This window comes from Malaclemys terrapin, chromosome 7 (assembly GCF_027887155.1).
Source record: "Malaclemys terrapin pileata isolate rMalTer1 chromosome 7, rMalTer1.hap1, whole genome shotgun sequence".
Taxonomy (NCBI): domain Eukaryota; kingdom Metazoa; phylum Chordata; order Testudines; family Emydidae; genus Malaclemys; species Malaclemys terrapin.
This window is the reverse complement of record NC_071511.1, coordinates 127009513-127029241: the sequence shown is the minus strand read 5'-3', so window position 1 is coordinate 127029241 and position 19729 is coordinate 127009513. Positions and strand designations below refer to the sequence as shown.

General features: G+C 61.6%; 1 protein-coding gene across 1 annotated transcript; it reads right to left on the bottom strand.

The window, feature by feature from the left end:
* Positions 1 to 1121: 1121 nt before the first annotated feature.
* On the bottom strand, positions 1122 to 13536 carry LOC128841005 (M-phase inducer phosphatase 3-like). The gene is made up of 10 exons (XM_054035628.1): positions 13252 to 13536; positions 12016 to 12116; positions 11883 to 11943; positions 11050 to 11089; positions 8929 to 8979; positions 8161 to 8223; positions 3329 to 3427; positions 2772 to 2905; positions 1933 to 2044; positions 1122 to 1789 (listed from the first exon to the last, which is right to left on the bottom strand). Exons 1-10 carry the CDS (start codon positions 13392 to 13394, stop codon positions 1637 to 1639), a joined length of 957 nt encoding a protein of 318 aa, XP_053891603.1. The 5' UTR covers positions 13395 to 13536; the 3' UTR covers positions 1122 to 1636.
* Between the last annotated feature and the right edge of the window lie 6193 nt (positions 13537 to 19729).

Sequence of the window (19729 nt, the reverse complement as noted above, 5' to 3'; positions counted from 1 at the left end):
GACCTCTGTCATATCCCCCCTTAGTCGTCTCTTTGCCAAGCTGAAAAGTCCCAGTCTTATTAATCTCACCTCATATGGTGAGATGCCTTCTTCTGAACCTTTTCCAATATAATTGTTTTTTAAATGGGGCAACCACATCTGCACACTGTATTCAAGTTGTGGGTGTCCCATGGATTTATCTAGAGGCAACATGATATTTTCTATCTTATCTCTCCCTTTCTTAATGACTCCCAACATTCTGTTCGCTTTTTTGGCTGCCACTGCACATTGAGTGGATGATTTCAGAGAACTATCCACAATGACTCCAAGATCTCTCTTGAGTGGTAACAGCTAATTTAGACCCCATCATTGTATATGTATAGTTAGGATTATGTTTTCCAATGTGCATTACTTTGCATTTATCAACACTGAATTTCATCTGCCATTTTGTTGCCCAGTCACCCAGTTTTGTGAGATCCTTTTGTAGCTCTTTGCAGTCTGCCTGGGACTTAACTATCTTGAGTAGTTTTGTATCATCTGCAAATTTTGCCACCCCTTTTTCCAGATCATTTATGAACGTTAAATAGGACTGGGCCCAGTACAGACCCCTGGGGGACACCACTATTGTCCTCTCTCCATTCTGAAAACTGACCATTTATTCCTACCCTTTATTTCCTATCTTTTAACAGTTACCAATCCATGAGAGGACCTTCCCTCTTTTCCCATGACAGCTTACTTTGTTTAAGAGCCTTTGGGGAGGGACCTTGTCAAAGGCTTTCTGAAAATCTAAGTACACTATATCCACTGGATCCCCCTTGTCCACATGCTTGTTGACCTCCTCAAAGAATTCTAGTAGATTGGCGAGGCATGATTTCCCAGGAGTGGCTCAGCAGGAGAGGGGAGGGAGCATGTGCGGAGGGGAAGGAGGAAGGCAAGAGTAAAAGGAAATGTCAGGACAACAGGAGGAGGGAACAAGAGGAGACCAAGGTGACCACAAAGAGCCAGGCCTTAAACCTGCTGCTGCATCAGTCCAGGTTTGACTTACTCATGCTGCTGCACTTTTATTGTATTTGCCTGGCAAGAAGGGGAGCGAGAGGAGGGGAAGGGACTGAGGGCATCCCTGCGGGGGGGGGGGGGGAAACTCCTGTCAATCACTGCCCTGGGACAGGGGCAGAGGTCAGTTGGAGGGGGAAGGAGTGATGTGCACCCAAGCTCCACCCACAGACCAAACTCCACCCTTTCGAGGCACTAAAATGTGACACCAATAAAGGCAAATTGTGCAGGTCTCCATGAAATGATGACTCCTCCTCTGTCCTGTGTGTCTGGGTCCGAAATGAAAAGTGAACAATGCTGCCATCAAGTCAACATCCAACGAGCTGAATGGAGCTGTTCAACCTCGCAGAGCTATCATTTCAGGCTGCCTGCAGACTCAGGAAGACGTCACTGCATCAGGTTCATTCACAGAGCCCTATTTTGAAGGTTTTTTTTGCAACCATAAAGGCTAGAGTCTTAAATTACAGCTGGGATGCTGGAGCTCCAGAGGCAGCCAGCAGGAGAAGGTCTGACTTGCCAAACAGGAAAGGGGCAGCTCCATTTCAGAGGCAAGGGGTGGGGCTAGTGGGTACCTCGCTGTGAGTCATGGACGGGCTCTGGGTTGCTATGGGAAGGGAGACCCTGGGCACAGGGGCTTGAAAAGCTCTTTGCGGATCCTGCGCAGGCTCCAAGGCTGTCTCCTCCGCTGGTAGTTCCTAAGCTCGGCTCGGAAGTCCTTGTGTCGCATGTGGACATAGCCCTGGGGCTCGCAGAGATCCTAGAGAGAGAGCGAGAGCATGTGACACGTCCCCTGGGGAGGGAAATGGAGTCTAGTGGTTAGAGCAGGGGGCTGGGAGCCAGGACTCCTGGGTTCTGTTCTAGGCTATGCAACCCCCTCCCCTGCAATAGCCCCCTAGGTACCTGGAAGTGCTGGTAAAATTCCTTGTAGCCGCCACGTAGCACATACAGCTCTGGGTACCAGAGCTCCGGGTACCGATTGGCATCACGGTCCATTCTCCTCAGGCTGCGGCACCTGCCCAATGATAGAGGGATTTCACCACTGAGCCCCTCCCCATTGTCACTCTAGGGACCCCCCTGCACCCACAGGGGCCACAGGACGGGGCAGAGTGGGTGAGTCTGATTGGCCGAAGTGAGCTTGTGAGGGCAGGAAGGAAGTGTGGCAGGGGGCAGCTGTGGGAGGCACTGTGGGGTTAATGGAGCCTGGAGCCAGCAAGACTGGCCAGCCCCAGCCACCAGAGCCAGGCATTGGCCTCACCCCAATAGGACATAGAGCCTTGGGGGGCACCTGCAACCACAGGCTGCCACTGCTGCCCTGGGAGTGGAGCAGCGAGGTGCCCCCGGCTGGGCAGCAGTGCTGGGATGGGAGCCAGGCGCGCCCTGTTGGTTCACTCCCTCTGGGTCACCTGGCATTGGCCACTGTCGGTAGACAGGATACTGCGGATCCAGGAGATGGAGGGGACGGACCCCGAGAGAGAGTGGACCCCGAGAAGGGCTGTCGCACTAAAAGGGGCACCCGCCACGGACCGCACGGGGCCAAGAGTGGGCACGATCTGTGAGTCCGTGACAGATGGACCTTTGGTCTGACCCGGTACGGCCGTTCTTATGTTCTTATGTTGATCTCAGCCGGGTAGGCATTCCAGTGTCCCCAACTGTGCGGCTCCTCTCTATCACAGAGACCTTGGCAGGGGGATGAGCAGGCAGAGAGTGGGGGGAGCTGGGCGGGCCCCCAAGGCACCTACAATCGGGGGCCTCTCTCAGAGGAGAACTCGCAGTGGAAGATCAGGACACTGCTGCGGGGGCACGGGGTCGTGCCCAAGGGATCCGGCAGGAACCACCTCGCCAGCTGCTCTTCTCGGTACAGATTGAGGGCGCCCTGCGCGAGAGCAAGGAGGTCAGAGGGGTGCAGCGGGTGGGGGGGCAGCACAGGCAGGACCAGGGCTCAGTGCTCCTTCCCCGCCTTCAGGGCTGGGGGAGCATCCCATAGATGGGGTCAACTGGGAGCTGGCAAAGTGCCATGGCCCCTGCCCCCTTTTCCCCAGGCAAAACACTGGGCAGCCCAGGATCCTGCATGATGCTTATAGGATTTTAATAATTTCATGATCCCCACAGCCAGCGCTGCCCCCCTCTCCACAGCGCCCCCTGCTGGAACAGGCCGGGGCTGGAGTAGCCGGGAGCTCCCCCCAAAGCCAGTCCTGCCCCGCTCTGTGACACCTAGCGGGAGCTGTCTCTGCACGGCAGGCAACCTGTTGCGTGCGGGAAGTTGCTGGGGGCAGGACCGGTTGAGCCAGGCTCTTACCTTTATGTGTCCCCCCGCATATTCATAGGGATAGCGACAGTCCACCACCACGTACTCCTCCACCACCCCAGCCAACTGGCCGCACAGCAGGGAAGCCACCTGGGGGGGTTGAAATGGGGAGGGGGATGAGCTCCCGAGAGGCTGCGTCATGGCAGCTCTGGGCTCCTCCTCCCCCCACCTGCCAGGCCCCTCGCGTCAGGCATTGGGCCCAACGTGCTGAGGGTGCAGCGTCGCATGGCCAGGGTGCGAGGGGTGTACTCCATCCTGGCTCTGAAAGAGTTAACTGGAGCAGGATTGGCCAGTTAACCCCTGGTCCCCTGGAGCCTGGCGTGTGGGGTACCTCCAGGTGGGGGGTCAGCAGACGGGGGCTGCAGGGAGCGAGGGACGCACTCAGTGGTCCCTTGCGGGGCAAGGTTGGAGAGAGGAGGAGGGTCAAGGAGGAAGCCCTGGGGCAGAGCTGCCCTGGGACCCTCGCCTGAGGAGAGCAGTGTCTGGCAAGAGGCCAGGAGAGACCCCGAGCAGCCCTTGGGGTGGGGAGCCCTGGTGGAAGTGCAGGCTCTGGGCTTGCAGAGCGAGACCCTGGGAGGGGTTCAGTGGAGGAACAGGCGAGGGGGACCGAAGAGGGCAGAGAAGGGTGAACCTAGAGAGGGCTGCTGGCCGGCTGGGTAGGCAGAAGACCACAGAGGCAACAGCCGGGAGTCTGGTGGAGTGACCCTAGACTGCCTGTCCTAGGGTCCCTGGGCTGGAACCCAGGACAGAGGCCAGGCCTGGGCTCCCCTACCTGCTCTGGGGAAGGCGGCGAGAAGCCCCCAAGGGGCTGTGGCCTGGTGGGAGCCCGGGGGGGGTGGGGTTATGGGCCCCGACGGGGGGCGGCCGACCAGACGGTTGTTGGATGTAGTTCCCCGGAAAGGGGGGACTAAGCATGATCTGGCTGGAGGGCTGAGTCGTGAGAAGAGGCAGAACTGCTGGGCTGGGATCAGCCGTCAGCAGGGGCGCGAGATGAGGAGAGCTGCTGTGCCATGCCCAGCCACGTGGGGGCGCCCCAGCAGCGAGTCCATGTTTCCACCGGGGCATAAGGTCCCCACACATAGCTGGTCCGATGCCCCCAATCCTGACCCGCACCCCCCATACAGTCCCTGCCACAGTCCCTGCCGATCCAGATTCCCTCTGGCTCTGCTGCCCATCAGGCGTGTGACTTTGTGCTGCGTCTTTCTGTGGGTGGCAGGGAGGCAGGCAGCAGAGGGCCTGGGCAGGAGCAGGGGTGTGGACACAGAGCAGCTTTAGGGCTAGTGCTGTTTCCCTCACCCTGTGCAGTTCCTGACTGGGGTCAGAGATGGGGGAAGCACCAGGCAGTCAGTCTGTGGGCATGTGGCTGGAATGCTGGCTGCTGGGGCAGCTCCTCTGCAAATAATGGCACCTGGGCCGCTTTAGTTTTAGTCCTTTCCTGTCACTCCCCAGCACACGGGGTGGCAGCGTCAGGCTAGTGAGACACACAGCACGAAACGGGGACGATTAACAGGCCCACGATGCAGCCGCTAGAAGCAGAGCGAACAGGCAGCTCGGAAGGACGCAGAGCACGGAGAGAGCTGGATTGCCAGCAAACCCTCTGCCCAGGCATGGCAGCCGTAGGGGTCAGAAATGAGTCTGTATGGAGAACTGGCCAGCGGGGATGGAGATGATGCAGCAAAGGGGAAGATTTTGTAGTATCCTACTGGGGGGAAAGGAGGCGAGGCACGGGAGACCCTGTTGCCAGGAACAACGCATGAAACACTGGAATGGCAGATCGAGGCGTTTGGGTCCTGGGGCCCCGGACAGAAGGAGCCGGAGCCATGCTCTTGCAGCATGGAGCTGAGAGCTCAGGCATGCGCATGGAGCTGTGAAGACGTAACAGGTTCCCTAATCAGTGAGAGGACACGTGATTCCAGTGTACAGGGAAACGGCTCTAGCCCTAGAGAAATGCCTCCAAAGAGCAAGGCCAGCTGAACAGTCCAGGGAAAGGATCAAAACGAGGGCAGAACACAGACATGGGCAGCAGTGCAGGGGGCGTGGAAACAGATTTCAGGTGAGCCGAAGGGAACTGAGGTGCCCTACACTCGAGACCTGCTCATCTCTGAGGGATTCCAGCCGGCCCCTGCAAAATGGAGCCAGCACGAAAATGCCTGGGGCAAAGGCGGTGGAAGGAGTCCAGCGATGTGGAGGAACGGGCAGCTGCCTGTGCAGATTCTGCTCCTGCCCATCAGACGCCCGTGGGCCCTGCAGACAGCTAGCACAGCGGTGTGGCGCGGGCATGGGCACTGGAAAGAGCGATGAAAATCACAGCCCCTTGTGCGCAGCCCTGCCGAGCCACTGGCGCTGCAGGGGGGACTCAGGAGGAGGGCTAGGGGCAGCACTGGTGCCAAGCCCTGCCGGGCACAGGAAGGGGATGTGCTCAGTGTGACGAAGTGGGACTGTTCTTAATGTTTTCCCTGAATACTGTGTGGGTGCCTCAGTTTCCCCTATGCATTTCTTAGGTATCTAGGTGGGGGGGATCAGGGTGTGTGATTGTTGCAGAGCCCAAGAGGGCCCCTGTGATACTGTCTGCACAGAGAATGTCCGACACTCTGTCTCCTGGCAACTAATGGCCTGGGCCCTTCCTCTACAATGGTGCCAACTGAAGGTGTTGGAGAACAAAGAGATCAGGTGACCTCCTGGCCCGGGAAAGAGACAAAGGCAGAGGAGAGGGGGCTGGAGAGTTTCAGTTTGGAGCTGGCTGGGAAAATGAAGGGGAGCCCAGATGGGGCTCTGGCCTCCCTGCCCCCCCCCCCAAGAGGGACCTAACTAAGGGGGTCCTGTTGTCTGTATCTGCAAGACCTGTCTTGGACTGTCTTCCTGTCGTCTAAATAAACCTTCTGTTCTACTGGCTGGCTGAGAGTCCTGGTGAATCGCAGGAACCCGGGGGTGCAGGGCCTTGTCTCCCCCACACTCTGTGACAGGGCGCCTGGTTCCAGCAGTTCCCTTTGATCACCAGCTGCACGTGCAGACCGAGCCCACGCTGCGGCTGGGTGCTCCCATGCGCCTGCAACACGTGTTATCGAGGCAGCAGTGCTAGGTGAGGGCAAGGAACTGCGCTGCTGGCGGCCGGTCTGCAGAGCAGGCAGAGCTCACACAGATGCTGTGTGGGGCAGTCTCTCCCCGGGGGGCTCCCGGCCGTCCAGCCAGGCTGGGGGCAGTGAAACGATGCAGGCTCCAGGGCTGGCCAGGCTGCAAGGCGCAGGCTCCCCCGACTGCCAGGGGAGGGATGCGCTGGGTGCAGAAGACGGGGGTTGTTTCAAGGGGACTGGGCAGTAATCCCAGCGATTTAGGAGCTGACACTGTAAGACCTGGGGCCTGCCGGAGACAAGCCGGGGAGCGGACCTGCTGGCCAGGCATGAATGAGATCAGGACATGGAACTGCGTGAGCAGCGCAAAGAATACAGCGAGACTGCAGCCACAGGAGATCCTAACCCCAGCCTGGGGAAAGGTGGGACCAGACCTGCCCTCTGCTAATGCCAGGAACTACGCGGCCCAGTGGAGGTGGGTGGTGGGCAAGCTGGAGGATGCGCGGTGAGAATTGTGATCAGGACGCTGAAGGTACATTTTGCAAGGTCTGGCGTCCCGGCAGGGCCGGTGCAAGGATGTTTCGCGCCCGAGGCGAAACTTCCACTTTGCGCCCTCCTCCTCCCCAGGCCGTGCGGCAGCTCCCCGCCCCCCTCCCGCCCTGAAGCGCCCCCCTCCCCCGCGGCAGCTCCCCCCCGCCCAGGGAGCCGTGTGGCAGCTCCCCGCCCCCCTCCTGCCCTGAAGCACCCCCACCCCTCCCGCAGCAGCCCCCCCCCCGCTCTGCCTCCTCCCCGAGCACGCCAGCGCTGCTCCACTTCTCCCACCTCCCAGGCTTGTGGTGCCAATCAGCTGTTTGGCGCCACAAGCCTGGGAGGGAGAGAAGCAGAGTGGGGCAGCGTGCTCAGGGGAGGAGGCGGAGCAGAGGTGAGCTGGGGCGGGGAGTTCTCCTGCGTGCCGCTCCACCCCCACTTGCTGCAGGCGGCCCTCCCCACACCCCCCTGCCCAGCTCCCTCCGCCTAAATGCCGACAACGAAGAAAATGCCGCCCCCCAAATGCTAGTGCCCTAGGTGACCGCCTAGGTCGCCTAATAGGTTGCACCAGCCCTGCGTCCGGACTGCAGCTCACTGCGGCAGAATCCAAAGCACAAGACGTCTTCCCCAGGTACCCACCCAGCAATGGGAAGGAGCCCTGGCAGTGCCCGCAGCCCGGGGAGCGATGGCGAAGGCCGAGCAGACAGGAAGGGCAATGGTGGATCACAGCAGTGTGACTCCCAGGGACCCCAGCAAAGCGAAGGAGTCAGAGAGCTGGACTTGCTTCCCCGGACGGGCCGGCTGCTGTAGCCCAGTGGAGGGACAGTGCGCAGGAGGGAAGCAGTTCAGACAACGCCACGCAGGCAGGCAGCGCAGCCGCTGTGACAGAGGAGCCAAGGAGCCGAGTCCCCTACGTACAGGGGAGCAGAGTGGGGTCCAGCCGTCAGTAGCCACACACAGCAGAGGCAAAGGGCAATGCTACAAGCTGCTCTGGGACGCTGGGCACGTGCGTAGCTGCAGACGGAGGACAGTGGTGGAGAGCAAACCGAGACAGCAGCGGAGCAGAGCTGGACAGCCGGCACACCCAGACAGCCATTGGTCTGTGTGCACATGGCTGGAATGTCAGCTGCGGCTGCTGCATCGCGCTGCGGTTCTTAATAAGAGTTGTTTTACAAGCATGGGGTCCGTGCGCGCTGTTACGCAGCAGTGGGCGCATTTCACACTTACTGTGGCGGGGCTGACGTAACGCAGATCCCGGTGCTGGCCATCCTCCAGCGGCAGAGAGCAGGGCTGGGGGCACCAACAGAGACAGGCATTGGCACAAAAACAGAGCTGAAGGGATATCCCTGCTCTCCCTAGGGAGGGACATATGTATCCCCTGTCTGCCACCACACACACGCCCTGTGCTCCCTGGAGTGGGATGCCCCCCCTCCCCCACATGCTCTGCCCTCCTTGGAGCAGGATGTCTCCTTCCCCCACACGCACACACGTCCTACCTTCCCTGGAGCCGAGAGGTGAGGCGTTCACCTGAGGCTGGGTCAAATCGATCTCTCGGGGATCGAATTATCGCGTCTCGTCGGGACGTGACAATCGATCCCCGAATCGACGCTCTTACTCCACCAGCGGAGGTGGGAGTAAGCGCCGTTGATGGGGAGCCGCGGAGGTCGATTTTGCCGCCGTCCTCACAGCGGGGTAAGTCGGCTCCGATAGGTCGAATTCAGCTACGCTATTCGCGTCGCTGAATTGGCGTATCTTAAATCGCCCCCCACCCCAGTGAAAACCTGCCCTCAGTCCCAGACTGGCCCCTGGGGCACGCATGTTCACTATATGGTGCTGGAGGGGCAGCTGGCACCCTCCTGGGACGGGGAGGACGGGCGGGGGCCTGGGCTCTGGACAGGGGAACGAGGATTTCGGTCACTGCCCAGGGTGATGGGCCCTTGCGGAGCGATTGGGCTGGGGGGCGGCGAGCTCACGGGACGGGTACGATCCACTCACCCTGGAAAAATCCCCAGTCAGGATCTCGCCGTCCGTCCCAGGGGCTGGAGCAGGAGAGAGGCCAGAGCTGCCCTGGGAGAGGGGACGAGGGGAAGCCGGAGTGTCAGAGACACAGGGACAGGGGAGAGAGGCAAAACCAGCACCAGCAGCGTCACCCCGTCTGGCTTCCCTCTGGCCATGCCTCCCCCTGCCCCTGGCCAGCCTGGCGCGGGACTTGCCCTGAGCCCACGCACAAGCAGGGCAAAGCGACCGGCTCCGTCTCTCGGCGCCTGAGCCCTGCCTGACCCAGGTGGGGCCCTGTCTGCAAGCGCCGGACGTCCCTGCTCCCCGGGCAGGCTGCAGCTCCAGCCCCTGGTAAGGCTCCCACAGGGGGGCACGGGTGGGTGCTCATGTTTGGGCGCAGCCTCGGCTGCCTTGGCGGCGCTCAGACCTCCGAGGTTTGACCTTTACGAACCCCCAGCCCAGCGCTGTGCCTGGAAGAGTCAAACCCCGGGGAAATCGACCAGCTGCTGTTGGGGGCAGCAAACCCCACAGGCTGTGAGGGGCCCAGGGGAGGGCAGACAGTTTGGGGGCGATTCGGGACTGTGGGGCGTGGGGGTCACCCTGTGAACAGTAACTGGTGTGCTGGTGCCGGGCTGTGAGCCCCCGCGGCGTGGCAGTGCAGGCACCCAGAGCTGCAGGGCAGGGGGTGACCCCAAATGCCCCAGCCTCCCAGCTCAGTCTGTCCCCAGCACACGGCCGTGCTCCCCAAATACCCCCCTGGGCAAATCAGACAGCACTGCCCCCACTCCCCTTGGCACTTCCTTCCCCTGGTCCCTGGCGGGCTCCGCGCAGGCACTTGCTCTGGGGGAGGGCAGAAGGGAGGGAGCCATGACAAGGCTGCCCAGGACAGGGGGTGAGTGGGGAAGGAAAACGTGCTGGTGTCAGAGCAGGAGGCGGGTGGAGCGGGGGCAGGACGGGGCCGGGCATGGAGCGGGGCAGGGCAGGGCCGGGCACGGAGCGGAGGCAGGGCCAGGCAGGGCGGGGCCGGGCATGGAGCAGAGCGGGTGCAGGCCGGGGCCGAGCGGGTGCAGGGCAGGGTACAGAGCGGGGGCAGGGCAGGGCTGGGCACGGAGCGGGTGCAGGGCATGGCCAGGCACGAAGTGGGTGCAGAGCAGGGCCGAGCATGGAGCGGGTGCAGGGCGGGGCGGGGCACAGAGACGGTGCAGGGCGGGGCCGGGCACGGAGCGGGGGCAGGGCCAGGCAGAGCGGGTGCAGAGCTGGGCCGAGCATGGAGCGGGTGCAGGGCGGGGCCGGGCAGAGCGGGTGCAGGGCGGGGCGGGGCACAGAGACAGTGCAGGGCGGGGCCGGGCACGGAGTGGGGGCAGGGCCAGGCAGAGCGGGTGCAGAGCTGGGCCGAGCATGGAGCGGGTGCAGGGCGGGGCGGGGCACAGAGACGCTGCAGGGCGGGGCTGGGCACGGAATGGGGGCAGGGCCAGGCAGAACGGGTGCAGAGCTAGGCCGAGCATGGAGCGGGTGCAGGGCGGGGTGCGTGTGGCGGGGTACCAGGCAGGGAGCAGTCATGGGGCAGAGGGGCCAGGCCTGCAGAGACAGCCCCGTCCATCCTGCCCCTGTTCTTAGCCCGATGCCGCAGCCCTGTGGCTTTGTGCATGCCGCTGTCTCGCTGTAACTCGAGTGCGCTGGGACCGGTGCCAGGCAGGGCTGTATAAATCCATGCCAGCGATGCCAGCCTCACCCGTGCTTCAGTACTGCCCATCACGCCGCCCCCACCTCACCCCCCGAGTCCCTAGTGAGCCCTGGCCTAGAAGAGCCAGATGGGGGGGGGAAAGGCTGGTTCCTTCCCCACCAGGCACGCTCTGAAGGGGCCCGGTACCCGCCCCTCGGGGCTGGGAACGAGCAGGCACTGGCCAGCCCATAGGGGCACGTCCGGGGACGTGGAAGGGCCCGACCCAGTGGGGTGCAGAGTGTGCCCGGCAGCGCCAGGGCAGGGTACCGGGGCTGCAGAATGGCCGTGTTCGTGCCCTCGAGCCCAGGGGTGGGGGATAGGACAGCGGCCCACAGGCCCTGCCCATGCCCTGCACGGTCCCTTCCCAGCCCCTCGGACACAGCCCAGGTACTCACGGAGCGGGGCAGGCTGCAACGCGAGGGCATCTGACTGCAGCTGAGAAGAGAAACCAGAGCCAGGGGGTCAGAGCGGCCCCAGTGGGCAGCAGCCTCCCGGCCAGACACACAGACAGTGTGTGTGGGGGGGCTATGGGGTGCACTGCGTGTGCCAATGGAGCTAGGGGGAGCACTGCATGTGCCGGGGGGCTCTGGGGAGCAGTGGGGAGGGCTATGGGGTACACTGTGGGGACTTTGGGGAGCACTATGGGGGGCTAGGAGGAACACGGTGGGGGGCTCTGGGGAGCAGTGGGGGGCTATGGGGCACACTGTGGGGGGGCTAGCACCCCAGTACATACAGTAAAATCGCTCGGGGGGGCAGGCTGGTGCAGAGGATCTGTGGGCGTGGGGGGCGCATGGACGGGTGTGGCAGCAGAGGCTGGTCGGTGCGGCAGGCTGGCAGCAGAGCTCCCCGTGGGGCAGGGAAGAGCCAGGCTGGCGCGGGCTGTGCTGCATGGGGGAAGCAGTGGCACTGCGAGGCAGCGGAGCAGCCCCCCAGGGCTGGCAGAGGCCGGGCAGCCCCTGAGCAGCGGGTGCTGGGAGTGCGAGCGGCCTGGCACGTACTGCAGGGGGACCCATGGGCTGCAGGGGCTGGGGCCCCCGTGGGGACACACACACCCCCCCGGCCACTGCTCCAACGGGGTCTCAGCCCCAGGCGCTGGCTTGCTGCAGGTGACCCATAATAACCCTCCCCTGGGACAGACACAGCGGGGCCTCTGCTCTGCCCCCCAGCCTGCCTGGGACGCCCCCAGACAGCGACGCTGCCTGTTCCCCGCTCCCACCCCTCCAGGTACCTGCCCTCGCTGCTGCTGCTGCTGCAGGCCTGGGGGCTGAGCGAGGGCTCCAGCGCGCCACCTGGGACAGAGAGAGCGGGTCAGTGGGGCGCTGGCCGGGGGGCGGGGGCTGTGCAGAGGGGCTGGTGCTGACCTGTGGGCGTGGGCGTTCCCGTGGGAGCCAACAGCTGGGAGCCAGAGGGGCTCGGAGTCAGGGCGTCTGGGGACAGCCTCAGCCTTCTCCTTGGGGTGATGCTGCGGGAGAGAGCAGCCCGTGACCACCCTGCCGCCCGCCATCCTCCTCCTCATCTGCCGTCACCCTGCCACCTGCTGTCACCCTCCTCGCCCGCCGTCACCCTGCCACCCACTGTCACCCTGCCACCCGCCGTCACCCTCCTCGTCCGCCGTCACCCTGCCACCCGCCGTCACCCTCCTCGCCCGCCATCACCCTGCCACCCGCCGTCACCCTGCCACCCGCCGTCACCCTCCTTGCCCGCCGTCACCCTGCCACCCGCCGTCACCCTGCCACCCGCTGTCACCCTCCTCGCCTGCTGTCACCCGCCATCCTCCTCCTCACCCGCCATCACCCTCCTTGCCTGCAGTCACCCTCCTCACCTTCTGTCACCCACCATCCTCCTCCTCGCCCGCCGTTACTCTCTCACCCACTGTCACCCTCCTCACCCGCCGTCTCCCTGCCACCCACTGTCACCCTGCCACCCGCTGTCACCCTCCTCGCCTGCTGTCACCCTGCCACCCACTGTCACCGTCACCCGCTGTCACCCTCCTCGCCTGCTGTCACCCTGACACCCATCGTCACCCTTCCACCCGCCATCACCCTCCTCACCTGCCATCACCCTGCCACCCACTGTCACCGTCACCAGCTGTCACCCTCCTCGCCTGCTGTCATCCTCCTCCTCGCCCGCCGTCACCCTCCTTGCCTGCCGTCACCCTCCTCACCTTCTGTCACCCGCCATCCTCCTCCTCGCCCCCCGTTACTCTCTCACCCACTGTCACCCTTCCACCCGCCATCACCCTCCTCACCCGCCATCACCCTGACACCCGCTATTACCTTCTTCACTCACCATCACCCTTCTCATCCTGCTACCAGGCTGGGCCCATCCCACGCACATGGGGGCAGGGTTCCTGTCACCCACCCCCGTCCGTAGATCTCCCCCAGCACCCGCCCTGCCGGAGCTCCCCACGGGGTGAATGGGTGGACTGGCCCAGTCTCTGACGGAGCTCACCGAGGCCGTTCCTAACCTGGCCAAAAGGGGTCACTGCAGAGTAATGTTTAGCCAAATACCCTGGGGCCCATCCCCAACCCACCCCATCGCACCTCCATCCCCTGCCCACCCGTCTCCTTCCCAGGCCAGGAATGGGGGGCAGGTACCTCTCCACACAGCTGAGATGTCCCATGTTCGTGCACAAGTCGCCGACGGGTGACGGACCCAGCTCAGGGGTGAAGATGAGCCCAGCAGGCGGGCGGATGGCCCGGTTCCCTGGGTGGGGGCTGGCACCCTCGGGGCTGGCCATCACGGACGGGCCTTGCCGTGGGGTCTGCTGCCAGGGCCGGGAACCACCCCGCTGCCCAGGAGCTCGTCCCCAGGGAGCTAAAGACGCCCACAAGCAGCTGGTCCCCTGCCCTGGCCGGCCGGGGGCTGCTGTCCTGCCTAGAGCTCCGATGGCCTGGGTCCGCTCTGCCCCCTCTGTGTGCCTCTACCCGTCCCCACCTCGCTCCTCCCTCAGTTCAGCTCCTGTCGCCAGCCCTGCGTTTAAATGTCCCGCTGCCAATGGGGAGAGACCAAACCCTCCCTGGTCACCGTTGCTACAGCAAGCTCTCTCCCCTGGGGACAACACTTCAGTTGCAAGGGCTGGGGGGCAACCTGCCTCCTGCTGCCCAAGTTCTGCCAGCTGCCCCGGGCTGCCCCCCACGTGGGAGAGCTCCAGAGACAAGGCATCTCTGCACGCCCCCCCCTCCCACAGCTGCCCCTTCTCCCTCTGCCTCCCTGGCTGCGACTGGCCGTTGCTCTATTGTCCTGGCAGCACAAAGCCTTTCTCTGTCGGACGCCCCGCGCTCCAGGCCCGGCAGAATCCCCCGCGCCAGGCAGCCAGCCGCCCTCCCCTGCCCCCGGGGGCACAGCCAACACAGCTCAGACAGCTCGTGTTCCCCACGTCTGGCTCGGCCGCAGACTTGTCCCCTGAGCTCAGGCCTTGCCCTCCCCACGGCACAGCTCCCCCGTGCACCTGGCAGGGCACAATGCCCGCGGGGGCTCTCTGGCTGCAACGCAGCCCCCCCGGATGGCAGCTTAGGAGCCCCTGTGGCAGGAGCTGCCTGTCCTTGTCTCTGAGGGACCCTTGAGTCCTTGGCTCTGGCGGGCTCTAGTGCCCGCGTCTGCTGTGGTGCAGGGAGCCGATTTCAGGGCCTGGCAGAGCAGGGGCTGGGCGTGTTCGGAGAGCAGTTTGTTTGTATACACACACCCTGGTTCCCTGAGAACACACTGCATTCGGGTCAGGCACCAGCGCCCTGTCCCCTGCTCCCTCGCCTGCCCTCTCCGGGGTCCCACACGCACCTCAGCCAAACCCGCTGCTTAGCACCCAGCCGCCTTGCTCCAGCCTTACGCGGGGAGTCCCCCCTGGCACCCAACTGCTGGAGGAGGCCAGGGGGGCGGCCGCTGGCAGGGGGCGTGCAGGGATCCCCGGGAACAAGCTCAACTCAGCCTGTTCCCTACACGTCAGCGAAAGCCCCAGGCCGGCAGCCTGGCTACCGGACCATAAGGCGCGATCCTGCTCTGGTGCTGTGTTGAGATCATGCCTGGTAGAAAAGAGGCGCATGGAATTGGAAATGAATGGACCAAAATCGGGGTGTCGGAAATTAGGCCTAATTAGTGAACAGAATAATGAGGGGATGGGCTAGTCCCCACCCCTCCCCTGTGGGACCCTTAACAACCCCAGAAGGGGAGAGCAAGTGGGCAAAGATGGGGACTGAAAGGAGCAAAATCTGCCACCCGCGGGTTGGGCCTTCATCATCCAGAGCCAGAGAGAGACCCAGCGACACCTCCGGCTGGGATGTGAGCCCTGCTCTCCGGCTGTCACACCTCCCCGCACCCCGGGTGTCCTCTTCCTTCGCCTTGTGTCTTCCCTTTCCTCGCTCCCGCGCCCGCTCCTGCTCACCCAGAGTCTGGCTCGGCTGGCCGGGGCTGTGCCTTTCCCAGCGTCGCTGGGAGACGGGACCAGAGAGGCAGGACAAGGATAAATGGCCTGACGCTGGTTTAAGTTTTCCAGGGCTCAGCGGGGCTGCTCAGAGCATGGGCTGGACTCGGGTTGCTCTAGCTGGGAGGAGGCAAGAGGGAGTCAGACCGAGAGCTGCACGGGCAATGAGCACTGTCCCTGCAGGCTTCCCAGTTCCTGGGGCTTAGAAACGGGAGCCCCCTGTCCCAAGCCTGCCAGGGGAGGGGCCAGGTAAGTGTGTCCAGTCCTGGCGCGTCTTCACTGGCAACGTGGCAGCGCTTTAATGTGGCTTGTGAGGTCGCGGCAGAGCGCGGGGAGAGCGCTCTCACAGCTCTCTAAAAACCCACCTCCACGAGGGGCAGAGCTCCCCGCACTGGGGCACTGTCTACACGGGCACGTTACAGCGCTGAAACTTGCTGCGCTCAGGGGGGTGGTTTTTCACACCCCTGAGCAATAAAGTTGCAGCGCTGTAACGTGCCCGTGTAGACAGGCCCAATGCTGCAGTGACATAGCCAGTGACGGGTGACATGTCAGGCAATGTCCCAATCTCAGCTCTGGGGACATCACACACCCAGCACCTCGTTCCGGCCCCACTTCCCAAGGGTTAACGTCAAACAAAATGTACCTGTACAGGAGCCTGGGAGGATCCCCCCACTTTTGCAAGTAGGATTCGTGGCGTCTAGAGCCAAAGAGGCTATTTCCCAGAGTGGGGTTCAAACCTGACCGTCCGGCCCGGCCCGAGCCAAGCTAGGGGTGTGACGCGAGGGAAAGCTGCTGTGGGTTGGGGTATTGCTGGTAAGTGTCCTGCCGCCGGCTTGGGGCTCTGGTGAAGAGGCACCAACACCGGTTCCATGCACAACTCAATGTAGCCCTGATGGCTGGAGCATCAAGCGCAGGGGGCTGCCTGGTGGATGCGGGCGCAGGGTCAGCTGGAATATTTACAGCACTCTAAGTAGTCTCACTTCAGGGTGCCAGGCTTGGATTCTGGTCTATTCAGGTGCTTCTACTGTGGCGTTTGGCAACCCTGGTGTGACGTAGTGGGGGGGTTTCTTGTTTTCTGTGGAGTTTCAATGGTTTGCATGCAGAGGGGGTGGGACTCAGTTTCCCTGGGTGTTACTAGTTTAATGAGGTGAGGGGAGAGGGAGTTTGTTTTGCAGAGGACCAGAGAGAGGACTTGGGGACCCAGCCGATGGCCAGGAGGATGGATACCCCAGCGACCGATGACCTGGCGACCTGGTGACCCGGAGGCCCAGCTGAGGAGACGCAGCGGGTTCTGGCCAGAGGACAGAAGCGAGGAGAGGAGGCCCCAGTTTACAACTCTGTTTCCCTGGAGAGAAGACAATGGACAGAGGCGGGGCCTGGGGCCGGTGATCTCAGATACCCAGCTGGGAGCAGGGGGGCTCGGGGCTGGAGGGGGGAGCAGGCAGAGCCCACCTAGATGCAGAGACTGGGATGTGCTGGGCTGAGGGAGGCCCTGAGAGTTTCCTGTGCTGTGTTCAACTCTCAATAAACCTCCTGTTTCATGCTGGCTGAGAGTCACTCCGGTCTAGAGAACAGGGTGGCATCAACCCCTTTGGGGGTGGAGGCCCGGGGTGTCCAGAGCGTGTGGACTCCCCGAGGGGGCCCACAGCGAGAAACAGGTGTGCTAGGGCTCCAAGAGGTGCAGATCCAGGAGGTGGAGGGGCCTGACCCCGAGAGAGAGTGGACCCCCGAGAAGGGCTGTCTCACTAAAAGGGGCACCCCCCACGGACCGCACGGGGCCAAGAGTGGGCACAATCTGTGAGTCCGTGACACCTGGTAGCCGCCAATCTCTGCAGTCTCCTCCGTTTATCCACAGCACAAGGGCACTGGCTAGTTCTGAGATGTCTGTGCAGGAAAAATCTGTAATAGGTAAAATATGGGAGCTTTTATTTTTTGCATAATTTGCTATTGGGTGAGGCCACAGATTTCATTCTAAATCTCCCAACTTCCCCTGGGGGAGCCCCCAGCGAGCAGCCGGCCTCTGGCCTGGCTGAAGAAATGGGCTGGATTTCTTTACATTTTCAAAGGCGGTTGCGACGGTGGCAGGCCAGATGCCAGCCCTTGCCCTGGCTGCAGGCATAAGCTAAGAACTGACAGACTTGTAGCTGGAGACCAGAGCAGGTCCCCTGTTTGTTAGTTTTGCTCAAAATAAGTGTTAGACTTACACAAATGTATTTACTGTTTAGACTCCATGAAATGCTTGTAAGTTGCTGCCGGCATTAATCTTATTTGCAGTGCGTGGATTCCAGGGAATAAGAAAATATGTAAGTTTTTGCTTTATAACTTTGAAAATGTTTGCCCTCCCTTGTGAACCCAGGCATGGGCATCATCCCCCCACCCCCTCCAGAAGGACTATCAGAATCAGATGGGCCATTAAGGAACTTGCAATACAAAGGATTGGTTGATGGCCCTATTGGGGCTTGGAAGCTGAAGGAAGGTAATAAAACAAAGCCACAGGAAAATTTTCCATCCTTTTGTTTGAACTCTGAAGGGTCCGAGACTCTAAACTGAAGCCAGAGATCCCCATGGGCTGCCTCCTGGGTCCACCTTGAAAGACACTTTGAATTGACAGATCCCTGCAACTCTGTCGTTGGTGTGTATGTGAGCCAGGAGTTCCCATTTGAAACTGGTTTGGTGAAATCTAATGATAGAACCCACCACCAGGTTGGGGTGTCTGCCCTGTTCTTGGCCGTCTGCCCTGAGGTAGGTGCTTATGGGCACAGCCGCTCCAGAAAGTGTCAGGTTTCAGAGGCGTCGCTGGGTTAGTCTATATTAGCAAAAACGAGGCGTCCTTGTGGCACCTTAGAGACTAACACATGTATTTGGGCATAAGCTCTCGTGGGTTCTATTCTAGCCCACGAAAGCTTATGCCCAAATAAATGTGTTAGTCTCTGAGGTGCCACAAGGACGCCTCGTCGTTTTTCCAGAAAGTGTGACAGCGGTCACAGATTTTGAGTGCCCAGTGTGAGACCCATGAGCCCTGATTTTCAAAGGTGCTGGTTGCCCGCAAGACTGTTGCCGACTCTCATGAAATTTGCTGTTTGTTCCCTCTCTAGGCCCTAGTGGTTAGCAAAAGTTCAGGGCCCTGCAGGTTGTTTCTGTTAGGAGGAGAAATTGGTGATGGAGCCTGGTATCTCGGGTGCAACCCTGTGCATGTACAAAGATTGGATAAAGTCCACATAAAAACAGCCAGACCGGGCCAGGCCAAGGGTCCATCTAGCCCAGTGTCCTGTCTTCTGACAGCGGCCAGTGCCAGGTGCCCCAGAGGGAATGAACAGAACAGGGAATCAAGTGATCCATCCCTGTGGCCCATCCCCAGCTTCTGGCAGTCAGAGATTTAGGGACACCCAGAGCATGGGGTTGCACACCTCACCATCCTGGCTAATAGCCATTGATGGACCTGTCCTCCAGGAACTTAGCTAGTTCTTTTTTGAACGCAGTTATAGTTTTGGCCTTCACAACATCCCCTGGCAAGGAGTTTCCCAGGCTGACTGTGTGTGGTGTGAAGAAGTACCTCCTTGTGTTTGTTTTAAACCTGCTGCCTATTAAGTCCTGTTAATAAGTCCTGTTCCCCCAAACACAGCAGGAATGGAACTGTAGGAGACATTTTATTTGCTCACAGCTCCGAGCCCCTTTCAGACAGCACTCTGCCCAAAAGCCCTCCACTCTCTCTAGGTTTTCATGGGGCCACGGTGCCAGTGCTTGTGTTGCTATGTGTGGTGCTTCCTTGCTGCCTTTTCTCTCATCTTCTCTGATCTTTCTGCCTCTTTCACAGACACCCAAACCTTCATAAAACAATAGCCAGTGAAAACCCTTCCGCCCTTGTGTGGCTTTGTTTTGGGTGGTGACATGCCTGAGTTTGAGGTGAAGGCTGATGTTGTTTCAGCCACCTGGGTCCATAAAAGAGCTGAGTGGCTTCCTACCTGAAGGGACGTGGTTATGCACAACGTGCTCTTCTGAAAGCCCCAGCTCCCAGAGTCATGGGATTAGGTCAGACTCTCAGTTTTCTTTAAGGGTTCCAGCTCTAGTGGTGGTGGGTAAAGCCTGAAAATATGACCCCTAAAGGCACCAGCATCAGAAGGCCAATAAAAGGACCCACATTGATTCTTAACCTCATCTCATGTTTCTGGGGGCCCTGGCTCATGACTTTTAATGGTTGTGGTGACACACCGGACACTGCCACAACTCTCTCCGGCGCCTGTGGGACGTCCGGCTCTGGCTGCTCCCGACACCCCCAAGGCTCCCAAAGTGAGGGGCCGGTTCAGAGAACTCAGCTGTGACCTCTCTGGCGCGGCTCTGGGCCTGGGCGCTCTCTGACGGGGGCTGTGTGGCGCTGGGGCAGAAGCCCCCTGGGGCCGGGGCTGGGGCTGTGTCTCCCCCGGGGGAGCCCCTCGGTGTCAGCTGGTGCTGGGCCAGAGGCCCGTGGCACGCCGGGCACAGGGGACAATGCAGCTGCCCCACTTGTGCCCCCCACAGGGCAGCCCCTGACCGTGCCCCGCCTCCCCGTGCCCCACAGGCTCTCGCAGAGGGGGGGCGGGGCCAGGTTGGCAGTGAGGCCGGAAGTGCTGGCAGTGTCCGCCGAGGGGAAACAAACAAAAAACTCCCCCTCTGCCCGCAGT